General features: G+C 43.1%; 1 protein-coding gene across 3 annotated transcripts in view; it reads left to right on the forward strand.

Annotated features, from left to right (window-relative positions):
* The window catches only part of ANO3 (anoctamin 3), a 1608515-nt gene that overhangs the window by 1428904 nt on the left and 164972 nt on the right, over positions 1–14639 (forward strand). For all 3 annotated transcript variants that reach the window (XM_069221955.1, XM_069221956.1, XM_069221954.1), the window contains one exon: positions 13729–13786. In XM_069221955.1, coding sequence (XP_069078056.1) covers positions 13729–13786 — 58 coding nt within the window. The remainder of the gene's footprint in view (positions 1–13728; positions 13787–14639) is intronic.

Consider the following 14639-nt stretch of genomic DNA (forward strand, 5'->3'; position numbering starts at 1 on the left):
GACCACTCATAAGACCTCTCATAAGACCTCTCTGTCATAGGTTAACATGGAGGCTGCCTTTAAATATTATTAAAGTGTAGATTCCCTTTGGGAGCAGATAGAAATGTGGAGTTTAGGGTCTCTGAGCTCACAATTTAAAAATACATCTTTTAGTCAAGTTGTTTTTTTAGATTGTGTGTAGGCATTTTCTTGCTTAAACCATTATGTGACTCTGCTTGTTTGTGGATTCCCTGTCTGTGTCATTTTGACAGTTGGGCTGTTTGCACCTCTCTCTAGACAGTGACACAAAAGGGGCTGGGGTGTAGCCCATATATCCTAATGAGCCTTTTGTGCTGGAAGGGAGGGGAGGAGTGGTCTTGCACATTTGAATGGGCGGTGCTTGCCCTCACACAATGCAGCCTCCAAACCCCTAGTGTGTGGCTGGGGCTTGGCCTGGACAAGAAAGGATCTTACAAACACTTGAGACTTTACTTTGAAGTTTGCCAACTTTAAAGAAAGAAAGGGGTATAAGTCTTGGACTCAAAATCCAAGACTTTAGATTGCCTCAAGAATTTAAGAGGAACTTCTGCCTGGAGAAGAGCTGAGGATAAGTGCTGCACTGGCCTGTGACTGTACTGTGTTTTGGGGTATCCTGCAGTTGCTGCTTTTGCCTGTGCAAGGGGACAGAGACTGGACTTTGTTTTGGTTTCCTGCTTGAGAGGTATCTCCAAGGGCTTGGAGTAGATCTTGCCTCCTGCCTCCTGTTTTGAAGCCTCAGGGACAGCAAAGGCTTCACTGTCCAGACCTGAGTCTACTTGCTGTGGACTCTAGCTTGCCAGTGGGTGCCAATCCAGTTCTTGAACCCCTGGAAGTGTATTCCTGGAGAAAAAATGTATTACTGACTCCAGATGATGCTGTGTGACTTCACAAAGGACGCTGCTGCCCGGATCCGCGCCAGCGCTTGCCCTGAGGCTGTGGACCTTGCTGAGTGTGACGAATCCAATGACCGTGTAAACTGGCACCGCTACCCCGGAGCTAAGACGCCGCTTGCCTCAAGGCCGTGGACCTCGTAGAAGTCTGACGACCCTGTAGGTCTTGTGTCACTGTAGTTGGTGAACCTGCCCGACTTTGCTGACACTGAAATGTCGTAAGTCTCCCGTACGTGATGATCCGAGGCCATTGCTGTGCCTGCGGCCTTGTGACATCATCATAACCCCGTGAGGTTGCCCGCAGCATTGTGACTTCGCCGGACTCTGTATCTACTGGAACTAAGGGACCAACTTCGCATCTGACGCTGCTTCACCTCCATCACCCTTTAGTAAGGACCCAACGCCGCTGCACAGTGCCACTATCCTTCTACCCTGTGGCACCGGAACTGATGCTGCATTGGACCCAGCGAAGCTGCTCCCCCGACTCTGTAACCAACCTGTTTTCTACTTGTTCTTAAGGTACTGTACTTAGGGGGTCGAGTGACTCCGCAAACGTCGTCATTGGCATAGCATTGTAGGAAATGACTCCGTCACAGTGCTGCATAATACCAATTTGCAGTATTTGTGCCTCAAGGCACGTTTTTTATGCTTTTACGTGCTAAATTCATATTTTTAACTGTATATTGTGGATTTTTATCGCATTTGGTCTTGGTTATTTAGATAAAATATTTAGGGCCTGATTACAACTTTGGAGGAGGTGTTAATCCGTCCCAAATGTGACAGATATACCACCATCCGTATTACGAGTTCCATAGGTTATAATGGACTCGTAATACGGCTGGTGGTATATCCGTCACTTTACCGTCACTTTTGGGATGGATTAACACCTCCTCCAAAGTTGTAATCAGGCCCTTAGTATTTTTCTAAACCTGTTGTATCATTTTGTAGTGGTTGACTGTATTATTGTGTGTTTGTACAAATACTTAACACGTTGTCTCTGAGTTAAGCCTGCCTGCTCATGTCAAGCTACCAAGGGGGTGAGCAGGGTTTAACTGAGTGTGATTCTCCTTTACCCTGACTAAAGTGAGGCTCCTTGCTTGGATAGGGGGTAACCTGACTGCCAACCAAAGACCCCATTTCTAACAACGTTGATTGTGGGAAAGCTGCAAGCGGGTGAAGTCCGATGTCTGAGCCCAGGAAGGGGTCTTAAATGGCGGGTTGTGGCTCGCCATTGGCCCCAGTGAATTACTGCACATACCAGCACATTAAATCTGACCGGCAGTCGGCGTTAGAGGCTAGGGCTCAGCGTTGGTCCGGTGGTATCCTCTGGTTCTTTAGGTGTTCAGAAAGTTCAGAAAAAGCGCCCAGTTTGCAGTTTTTGAACTGCAGTAGGACCCATCTAAGGATCCAGGACATGGTGGCTGCCTCTTGCAGGTTAGGACTCACTCCAACAGAGCCCAGTAGCATGGCCCAGGGCAATTTCAATTGGTCAGCAGGAAAAGCAGAAAACCTGAATATGATGGCCTCTGGACACTTGTTGTGTGCCTGTAGCTCACAAAGGAGGTCAGCTTGCTGACATTTAGAATCATTTCTGGGGTTCTAGGTTCAGGGCAAGCAGACAACAGGGCAGTCCTTCTTCAGAGTCTTCACAGGTCCAGGGGTGTTATGATTCAGGTTCTGTGGTCGCCACTTTTATGCCCAGTGATTTTATGCCCAGAAGAATGCAGCACACATAGAAGTGCCAAAGCGTAATTTTGAAACAATTGTTTATGCAGGAAGGGACACCTTCTCACACATAAACAATCATGTCTGGCATTTTGTCTTTTCTATCAGTGCTGCAGAATGGTGTGGCCTTAGATTTTGGAGCTCCCTCAGGTTTACGAAAACTTGTAAATCTGAGGCAGTGTCAAAATGCAATGGGTGTTGCTGTGGCACGCCCATTGCATCCCCTTCCACGCAAAGGGCTGCATGGGTCGTATTTACAAGGTGGCGTTAAGCCACAAAAAGTGGCTTAACACCACCTTGTAAATATGGCGCAGAGCATAGTGCCACCAGAGCGTCACGAAACGTGACAGTCCAGTGGCACTAGGGGCTCATAAATAGGCCCCCTAGTGTCAGGTCTCATTGTTTGTGCTGGGCAGGTCCATTTGAAGTGTAATCAGCATGTCTCCTCCCCAACCATCCTGTCCTGAAGACATACTCCCCCTTACACCCAGACACTTTATCCACTGTCTGTCTCCAATACTCTTTTTCAACTGGGCGAACCATCAAAAGGTCAAGGAAGCTGCCCACTTACAGAAAAACTCCAGAATTCTTAGGCAGTGATATGCCAACTTTCTAAAAGTGGCATTTCCAAAATAATAATTTAAGGGCCAACTTTATCATCAAAATGGATTTTAAATTACAATTAAACTGAGTGAAAGAATATATCGCTAGCTGTTGGCAAACTGAATTTAGCACTTATTAACTGTCATAAAGTAATCTATTGGGGGGCAGCCTTGTGACAATGACAAATGACTTTGGAGGTTTTTCACTGCCAGGGCATGTAACTTTAAATATACACGCCCTACTTTTTTAAATACTATACACACTGCCCTACAAGTATTGAGGGCTTATATTAAGGGTGACTTTAAGTATTAAAATGTAATGTTTAGGAATGAGATAGCGGTTACTTTGTCAAGTCAAAATGGCGGTTCACGACTGCCCTGTAGGCTGCAATGACAGGCCTGAAATTGTGAATATTTCTTGAAGTGGGTTCTCTCCTCTTTCAACAAATAATTGTATTTATGTTTCCACCATTAGTTGTCAATTAGCATAGAATGCTGAAGAATAAAATGGGAATAGAGATGTTACCAAGATTATACGACATTATATACAAAGCACTATTAAAGTTTGTAGACTGGCTCAGAAACTCAAACTTGGCTGCATGAGAAAAGACCTTCTGAAACCAAATAATTCCGTTTCAATTTATGCTTTCCATTTTACAGAATGGACCACGTGTTGACGAAACTTTGGATTGAAATTCTCCCTTCACCTCACAGCACCAAGGACATTTCTGACTGACTACCAACCAAGGACTAAAGAGTCAGTGGTCTACCAAGGGGCCATGGGCCCTAATGCAAGAATGCCAAAATAACTCTCGTATTCCGGATATGTAGTAAATATAGTAATAATTTGGGGACAGTGGTCCCTAATTTCACATCACCTGCTGCACTAATGATGCTAATGCCTATGTAAGCTAGTTTCAGTGCCCTGTCCCTGATACAAAACAGGTGTCACGATCTGGTACCAGAATAGTTTTCCAGTGTGTTTGAAGTCCACCAATTGAGTAGGATGGTATCCTGAGACTACTACCAATGAAAGAGATGCAAGTGTTGTGGAGGAAGAACTCTGCACATTGCTCTCAACTGCGTCTGAAGAAAGCTGATGTGTAGCTAGAAAAACATTGTCACTCCACCAGTTCTGCCTATAGGAACAGACATGTTTTATGGTATGGGCCCTGGTAAAATGAATTATTTTTCGTCTATTTTTCTATCAGAATTCTTTCTGCATATGCCTATCTCTGACTCTGTCTTTCTCTACCCAGGGTGATTTTAAGGTTTAAGGATGTTTGGGACCCTAATACATATCTAATTTAATATTGTTTAGCATTATGCAGACTTAAGTTAATAGAAAATAAGCAACAAAGTTGAAAGTTGCTCACATCAAGAGGCCTGAAAACATGTCTGACCCAGAGCCTAAAAAAACCTTAAGATAACAATGTATGGACATCAATATATTTTCGAGCTGAGCTTTAACCCGCTGGAATCCTGTGTAAAATGGCATCACAGACCAGTGGACACTATACAAATACTGTATGTGAAATTAATAAAATAAACCAGTACCATATCATAGACAATCTAAATAAACAGCAAGAGTAAACTGAGTTTGCTTTGACTTGTGTCTCAGACGCAGCTTAATGTACATGTTAATTTCATGCGTATTCACACATATGCACATACCCAAACTTGAAAATTCGTTTAGAATCAGTTTCCCTTGCTATTTTAAATAATGAAATTTAAAACCTACACCTTTAAAACACCAACCAAAACATGGTCAGTGCTATATGGGTTACAAATATATGTAAGATGTTCTTACCCATAAAACATTACACTGCATGATTTTGCTGCATTATCGGGCAATCGGGCAGTGCCAGTAGGGCTAGTCTGATATGCCAATTATTTGGTGTTTATGGGCCTGCTTTGTGGTTTGATGGGTTGTTATTTATGGTCTGGCTTGACAGAGCAGCTGTCTACAAACAATTATGTGACTTCCACTAAAGAGGGGCTTTGACTCCGCCCACATGATGGGGATCAGGATTACATGTTGTGATTTAGCAGTAGTTGTGTGCCTCCATAAAAAAAGTTCTTGCCCCCCACCAGCTGAGATTAATTTATTTATCCAGCTGGTTGAGGATGAATTTCAATAGGCACACACATGGCAATTTAAAGCTGTAAAAGTGTCTTAGCAAGATAATTGGTGGTGTTTGTCTTTCTCTCACAGCAGCATAAACCTGCACCAGTAATATTCTGGAGTTCTTTGTTTCCACATAAATAATGTTGCCGTTTAGTTGTAATGCTTCACATTACATTCCAACATTCTTTAAAAGCCTGTCCTATTGGCATTGCCACTGCCTGCTCCTGTTGATTTCCCAGTTTACTAGAAACATTGACTATAGCAATCAGAAGTTAGTGCAGACTCATATACCTTGCAAAACACGAATACAGAGTGTCAGTATAGGGTCAAAAGTGTCCGATTTGTAAATGTGGCCAATTTATTCGCAAAGGGGGCCTATTTGCTGTCGGAGGCAGACCTTGCGGTGAGTTCACATCTTTCTCAAAAGCCTAATTCATATTAGGATAGGTTTCTGCTTTCCCGGAAAATATTCTGTTTACACTTTTAACGTGTACTCATTATAAAACAAAATACATATTATTTTATTTGGTTTTTTTTTCGGTTTCTGGTGGACTATACACCATGTGACCCTGTCCACTGAAATGTGCCACGTATTGAGAACACTCAGAAACAGGTCACAGTGTTGTTTATTAGGATGAAGGCGAGCCCCCTCCCCCTCACCGCGAGCCATTGTTATGCCACTCCACCACAGCTCAAATAACAATGGCTATAAATAGCATGTTGAAGAGAAGAGGCACTCCTTGGGATTCCACTTACAGCTTTTCGCAAGAGGCCTAGGCGGGAACACCCGGCATTGCCACATACATCACCCGAGGGCAGTCAGTGCGTCATTCAGCTGACGTGTAGAGTCCTTCTCTGCTATTGTCTTGAGAAGCAGAAGTACGTAGACACGACTGCTGTGTCTCAATTGCTAGGTACATGGAAGAAGCGTCACTGATGTAGAAAAAAACACCACAGTGTAGCCAGAATGATCTACTCCGTAGATCCATTTACCATGATGCATTGAGGCTGACTGCATGCTCGAGTGTGAGGCAGGGTGCTCCGTTTCTGGTTTTCCTGTTTAAAGTACTACATCTCATCAATATATTCTGGGGATGGATCGACTGCCATTTCAAGAATTTCAGATAACGACCCAAACACCTGACTGTGGATTCTAAACACCGGAGGGCAGAGCCATGCAATATGAAGAAAAGAGACATTTATCTTTCTACAGTTTTTGTGTGGTTTTTTTTTGCAAAATACAAAAGCTTCCTTCAGATTTTAGCCATCTACTCTGGAGTGAGGTAGTAAGATATAACCGATAAACACATTACAACTGAATCAGTTTGTGTCTGTAATAAAATGGAACGCTTTTACCAGCAGAATGTCCAGCATGCACCAATTATTTTATGCCCCAACTTCACTCCCCAAGGCATACCCCATACTCTTGGACCTTCCTATTTCCAACTAACCCACTATACATGAAGGAAAACCTCTTACCAGCACCTCCTCTCTGAATCATTTTAGTAAATATAGGAAGTTCTTGAAAGGTCTTTGAGAAATTGAGGGAGATAGCCTCGTTTTCACAACATGCCTTATTCTATAATACAAACAAACACAAATGATGGATGGAATGTGGAACCAATGAAACATTCACCCCAGTCACAGATCTCTGTTTAATCCATCAATTCATTTGCTCACCATGCCACCCCAGTTTGGACCCAGCCATATGCAAATCATTCTTGACCCTATTCACCATGGGAACAGTCCAGCCCGAACTGCCAGGCCAGGTCCTCCCTGGCGTCTTTGGGAAATTGAGGGAGATAGCCTCGCTTTCATAACATGCCTTATTCTATAATACAGCAATAGTGACACTGCTGTCTTCTCACACTTCCTTCTGTATTTTACCAAGGACCGTTTCAAAAACAAGTAATCCACCATACCCATGCTTATAGCTATCAGCATCGTTCAAAATGTTTGAGTAAGATTGGTGGATGGCCAATAAGGTTTCACACATCCAGCCTCCCTTGCTAACACCCACAATGTCCAACCAGTTAACCAATCACATCTACTTCATCTCTCCTAGATGATTCTTACAGAGTGTAGCACATAAGGTTCAAATAATGCCACCTTTATCTGCATGTGTGTTAGGAGTGTCTGCACACTCATACAATATTCTTTATAATGTGCTTCTACAACCAGGTAATAGAGATAATACGCTGGTACTGCCAATCCTGTTTTTTTATTGGGTGAGTCAGAACCTTTCAATTAGTTGTGCTAGTTTAAGTTAAGCCCCCCCACACACACACACAGCAATCACAGGAGCAGCTGGCAGAGCTGGCGAAACATCTTCTTAGGTATGTGAGTCAAGATATTATAAAATAGGTAAAATAATCTAGGCAATATCACCATTTTATAAAGCCATATACATTGATAGGGACAGTCTAAGTCAGGGTTCAATCTGTATTTTAAGGTTCTCCAAGGGTGTCCCAAAGTTTCATTTCAGCAGCCCCCAAGCCTCCCTACTTAAGTGAATCCCTACATATTTCACCCGGTCATGCTACCACCTGAGGAGAATTCACCCACAAAGACACTGGTACTCTCTGTGAGCTGGAACAATATGCATTTATCCAATTTATTTGCTATTCTGATGCTTGAGCTTGTTCTCAGGCCAATTTAACTGTGTACATGATAATCTTAGAAACTTACTAGATATATAGATGCCTAAATATATACTTTGAACGCTTTCCACAATGCCTCCCGCTTAGTCACAGAGCCCTTATAATGCCTCTATTAATCCAAAATACTAAGGGGAAGATTTATGGAAATTGGCGCTGCACCTAGTGCAGCGGCCCTTTTCTTGCACCCCTTAGTGCTCCCCTAATGCCACCATGTGTGCGGCGTATTTAAAATACAGCACACCCTGGCTGTAGTTTGGGGAACTAGTGTCATCATTTTTTACTCTAGCCCGGCGCTTTGCAGGATTAGTGTAGAAAATGTTGACGCTAATCCTGCGAAGCACTCAGAGGTCAATTGAAACCAATGGAAGCCTCCTTTTAACGCCTGCTCTGAGCAGGAGTTAGAAGTGCCAAAAAAAATGGCGCAAGGAAATCTTTTAGATTTCCTTGCAGCCTTTCTTTGGCCCCCCTAATGGGGGAACACTCCCTTTGCATACATTATGCCTGGCGCAGGCACAATGTGGCACAAGGGTTACAAAGTGTTTTGGCCTTCTAACGCCACATTAGCATCAAACAAATGACGTTAAAGTGGCATTAGAATGGTGCAAGGCCCTCTTAAATCTGGGCCTAGATTTAATCTAATGTCGAAACACCCGAATCCTGTAATCTGTTCCCTTTCAAACTTCAGTGGCTAACCCCCTGCAAAGGGTAAGATGTCCAAAGTGAGAACAAGGAATGGTCTGAGACAGTCCTGGGCTGAATATTAACTTTACAAACTCTTTCCATGAAAAACTGCAAAACTAGCAACAGATCTATGCTGGTACTTGTATCATAAATCTCTGAGTGGTCCATGAATTCAGATACTGCTGGTTTCAGTGTTATCCATGCATCAACAAGGTTATATAGTTGGGTAATACGGGCCACTTCTTGCCTTGCTTATGACAGCAATCTAAGTGTGTCCATTGACCTATCTAGCAATGGGACAAGGAATAAATGAAAGTCCCTGCCCCATATTGTTGACATGACAGTGAATTGATGAGATTTAAACACGCCATCATCAAAAAATGCTGGGGTATTGATATTAGAACCATATACATTTATTAAAACCACTGGCTATGAGTTGAACTGATCCATCTTCACAACTTAATGCCCCTGTCCGTCACTGAACCATTCTTTCAAGGTGAAATTTACCAGTCATTGTATAAGTGCCTCTGTACCCCTAGAATATGCCGAATAAGATTGTTCCAGAATATCACATAAGTGGACTGCACCACTTGCCAAATGTGGGTCTCCTGAAGCAATGCCACATCTATTTTATGGACATGCAAGCATTTGCCCAGCTTTAAAGGGATTGTTAATTCAATTTATACTCCAACTAACTAATTAGCCTCAGTGTAGCACCAGTGTTAGAGCATGTTCCATTTTTCATGTAATACACACCGTACTACCATAAAACCTGCTTGTTCCTCTATTGCACATGTAATGTGACCCAATAACCATATCAACCCCATACCAATCCCTAACATCAACAAGAACAGCTTCTCCAAAAATGGGAAAAAACCCATTGCAGTGAGTCTTTTCGTCACCCCAGTTGCGCTCCATGCTTGGGGTGCCTGAGAGCCAGCAACTGGCACAGGGCGATAAACATCATCCATCACTGCAATATCAATATGCCCTCCTTCCCAATGGACTGCAATAGCCCAATGCCAAAGTCATCATAGCTGCACATAGTTTGAAAGTCAACCAACCATGATGAATAGTCATAAAATCACCCATGTTACCAATGGCAATTATCAGGCTATTAGTGTCACATATACAACAGAGCAGAAGCCATGCATACGACCATTATAAATTCCAGTACCTCCCAGCTGCCGTCGAATGGATGGACATTCTATGCAATTGAGATGTACCAAGCCTAGTATAGAAATGCAAAGGCAGATAACATCAATAACAGTGAATTCAGCTTGTCACTTTACCATAGCTTAAGTATGTTCTATACAATAACATACTTTCCATACAATATCTCATACATATACAGCTCAACAAAATCACAGAACTTATCCCTCTAACGGGTGCATGTCAACCATTTAAACAGCATAACTGTAACCAGATGATAGAGTACCGTGATCTCCTAAGGTACAGGACTGTTTGAACCCCATCTCATTACCTCTTGGGCCTTTCAGTTATGCCTCTACAAACAACACTGTTGATTTCAGCTGAATAAAACAAAAGCTTTCCCATTATGGTTCACTCTAATTTTAGCAGGATACTGCTTATCGCTTACACATTGTCTTTTTGACCTCTAGAAACTATCTCCAGGCTTTCTGGTCCAGTGCCCTAAAATCCTTATACGATGCAATGAATCAATGAATGTGGTTTGCTTATATGGGGCACAGCTACTCAAAGAATGTACCAACGCTTAAGGTTTGACTAAAAGAGAGACATAACAGCCAGGGCCTAGCTCACTCATACTTGAACAGGAATGTCTTCAGTTCTTTCCTAAATTTCATAATAGAGTTAGTAGATCTAATATGAGCATGAAGCTAGTTCCATTCCTTGGTGGCATAAACTGTGAAAGAAGAATCGCCACAGTGCTGTCTTTTAAAATGAGGGACCACCAGTAAATCAGCAGAACTGGAATGTAGTGGTCACGCGGGGCAGTATTCAATCATCCATTCAGATAATTTGGCCCCCACTTATACAGACCTTCATGAGCCAATGTTAACGCCTTAAATATAATGCATTGTTGCACGGGCAGCCAATGCAGTCTTTGTCGAAACGGACACACCCTTGCTCACATAGGGATTTCAAACAAAATACGAACCGCCATATTCTGCATAACTTGTAGTTGGTTTGTCAGATATCTGGCAAACCCAAATACAAGACATTAGCATAGTCTAGTCTAGAGAGAATCAATGATCTTGCCACTGTCACCTGGGCTGCATGTGGTATATAATGTAGGAATCTTTTCAACATCCACAGAATCCAACAGGAGGCCTTTACTACAGTTGCTGAGCCCCAAAAGAGAGCTGAGTGTCAAAAATGACCCCTAAATTTCTGGCCATCAATGTGGGAGGAGGTGGGGGTGGAGCCATCATGGGCCAAGCTCTCCACATCCAGGGGATCCATTGAACTGGAGATCCAGGTTTGCTCGTCTCAATCAGAGAAATTCACCCTGTCCCTATAATTAAGTAGGCATGCAGTGATTGGCCTTGGGCTCTAGCCTAATCTGGGCATGCATGCTCCCCAATGAACATGTGGGAGAAAACCTCATGCCCAAATAGGGATTCTAACATGCTCTCTGCAGGTTTTTCCATATTTAACACTGCCTCAGATTCTGCCAGACCCATAATACAGAGGTTATTCCTGTGTAACCGCCCTCCCAATCCTTAACTCTTCAGTTTCATTTAAATTTTTCCCATTAGTGTGACTAAAGTGTCAGCCAATTCACCAGTGGAATCTTATCCATATGATATCTGTGCATCAGCCTCAGAGTGGTGCGTTTCTTGGTTGTCAAGGCGCTCCTTGAAGTCATCCATTCTTCTCGCAAAATTGACCATACATACATTAATGAACTAAAGGCTTTCCTTCATTGTTTAGATTGTTTTGAGATCTCAGAATCTGCTGCTGGTCATCCGATTGTGATGGCCCCTGTCTGTTACCTCCTCTGCTTCTGCTTTATCTTGTCTATTTTCTTTGCCAGCTGTTACTCCGATAGCAAACAGACCAGGTTCACCTTTTGCAATGTTTGTCTGGTGTCACGGAACTTGGTTCCACTACAAATACAAAAGCCTACCCAGCTACTATTTTTATAGATGGGGGCACCTAAGAACAATACAGCTACAGGAGGTCCAAATCAGCACAGTCTGAATGTTGCAAATGTCAACCCAAGGGTACTTGTGACCTGAAGATGCTTTGTGACACTGACTGGATAATCCTTTGCATGCCACACATGCCAAAGTGTTCATTAATGGCACATATTCCTGGGTGATGACAAGCAACCAGAGGCCACAGCCAGTCAAAACCCCTCTGGTGCACTATAGTAGTTCCTCCTCCAATGGCAATTGCATACTAGCCAAAGGGAGGCAGCTGTAGGCGCTATCCTAATAGTGACAATACTATGTGTGCTTCATTGTCCTCTGCACCACTGCTTTCTGCAGCATCTGTGTATAGCTTGTGTGCACAGCAACGTTCTTGCTCTCAGTTCAGACAGCCAGCCATAAGCATAACCAGTCCAGACCCACCCGATTGATGCACCAACAGGCACCATGTTGTGGGTTCTCTCAAAGCCATCCTGCTAGCCCACCACTCAGTGCCCCATGTGGCTTCGCCTTATGTAATGCATCAGGGCAGGCTGGCAGGAGCTAAATGCACTCACCACTGCTGAACCACCAGGGCTCCTCCTGTCATCTGTGCCACATGAAGCCTGGGGGGATACCACAACATATTCTACACAGGTCTTGCCTTAAAAATTGCCAGATTCACAGCTGCATTTAAGTTGTGATTCACAGTGGTACTGCCACTGGTGCAAGTCGGACTCATGTCCCCGGAGCTACAGCATCACAACGGTATCTGCAGGAGGCCCCAGCAGGCACTTCCACAAGCGATACTCTCCCGCTTCCCATTGTAATGTCAGTCGGCAGGAAAGTGACACTTCAATGTTCCTCTAGAGCAGCATTGATCCTAGGCAGGCAGCAATTGTCTCCAGAACATGGGCAGTGGGCAGAAAACAGCAACATTTGACTTTGTGATGGTTTTGCACACCACTCAAGCAGTCATCTCCCATCTTGCCTTACTTTAAAAAATCGGGTATTGTCAGCTAACGCTCAAATCCATATTAACAGATGCTTGCAGCAAGTGAGACTCAATTAGAGAGATTCATTCAAGCATGAGGTCTAAATATGAGAAGTCCCAAATCAAAAAATATGGGAATTAATCGGGTCAGAAGCACATACAAATATCACTGAGTTTCAGGATACCACTTGTTATAGACTAAATCAAAATAGTCTGCGTAATTAGATTTAAATATGTTGTGCAAATTATGTCAATTTCTTCCAGGTATACCCTTTAAACACATATTCAAGCACTGAAAAACATGTGGAATTGTTTAGCGATTTATGCAGAGGCAGAGCATCTACAGTAGTCATTGTTTGTAAAGAGGAGGCCATCAGTCGCAGCTCGAGGGGGGGTGGGCAGGGTGGCATGGCGGGGGTAACGTAAAAAAAAAAATAATAAAAAAAAAAAAAACTTACCTTCCTCTCCGCGCCGCGCATCTCCTCTGGCTTGGATTGGAGAGAGCCCTGTGTGCATGTGTGTTTGGCCGGCCAAATATACATGCGCACAACACTCCCCCTCCATCCCTGTCATCGTCCGTGGCCCTGCCCCTTTTTACAATAAAACCATAATAAACATAGTTTATTACGGTGTTTTTGTAAAAGGTTTGCAGCTGCTGCTGCTGGCGGGAGATGACATTCCTCTGCCATAGCGGAGGAGCTGCCCCTGGATTCCATGGGTCCTAGTGCCTCGTAACCCAAAATGTTGTGTAACCAAAATGTTATTTCTTTTAGTTTTTTAGATATTTTATATCTATCATGCACCTAAATTGAAGAAGCACTGGAAAACGTTCAACATAACATGCAGCTAGAACATGAGGAAGGTTTTATGATGGTATCTCCTAAACAAGTAATTATTCTACCTTCAATTCACAGGTTTGCAGGACGTCCAGGAAAATATAACCGACTCTTTGAAAGATGGAGGCTTGAAGAGGTAAGCTAACTATGAAAGGTTTCTTGCTTTACAATATCTAATGGGAGATTGGAAACCATGGCACAATGCATTTGAACTGTGCTCTGATAAGGAATATCTTTTTTCAAAGATGTTTTGGAAGTTCAAGAAACTCTCACAGAAACTAAATTCCTGCATGCATTTACATGTGATAAATATCGTACACTCTTTAACGAAAAAATTGCATACAAAGTGTTAAAATTGTAATAATGTGAATAGAGGAAATTAGTGGCATGTGAGTCTTAGAACTCTACTTCATCCTTCTCTGTGTAGCAGTTGTAGAAACATATTTCAGTACTGTGGCGCCATTTCTCTAAGTGTCGCTTTCTGAAGAACTAGGAACTGGTTTAACGTTTGCTGTATGAGTACTCCATCACAAACATGTCCTGCCCTATAACTTACATAGGTCTGAAGATTTGATGACATAATAATATTGCACGTTTTCCCACATTGTATGTAATTCTCAGAACGTTGTTTTTCCCAAACAAAGGGGCTCATTTACAAGCACCTACTGACACCGGAGCATCACTTTCAACGGTGCTCTGGTGGGGCTATGCCCTGCTTCATATTTACAAGACAGCGTTAAGCTACTTTTCATGGTTTAACGTTGCCTAGTAAATATGGGCCGCCCACACAGTTTTCTGCAGTAAAGGGGTATGCAGTGGGTGTTGCTGTGGGCATGCCCACAGAACACTCATTGCTTTTTGATGCTGCCCAAGATTTATGAGAAATTGTAAACCTGAGGCAGAGCCAAAAACTAACCCCTCCCCAAGTTAGAGTGGCACAATGAGGAGAAATAAGGTAAGTAGAATTGATTATGATCACATGCCTCAAG

The sequence above is a fragment of the Pleurodeles waltl genome, chromosome 3_1 (assembly GCF_031143425.1).
Source record: "Pleurodeles waltl isolate 20211129_DDA chromosome 3_1, aPleWal1.hap1.20221129, whole genome shotgun sequence".
NCBI lineage: Eukaryota > Metazoa > Chordata > Amphibia > Caudata > Salamandridae > Pleurodeles > Pleurodeles waltl.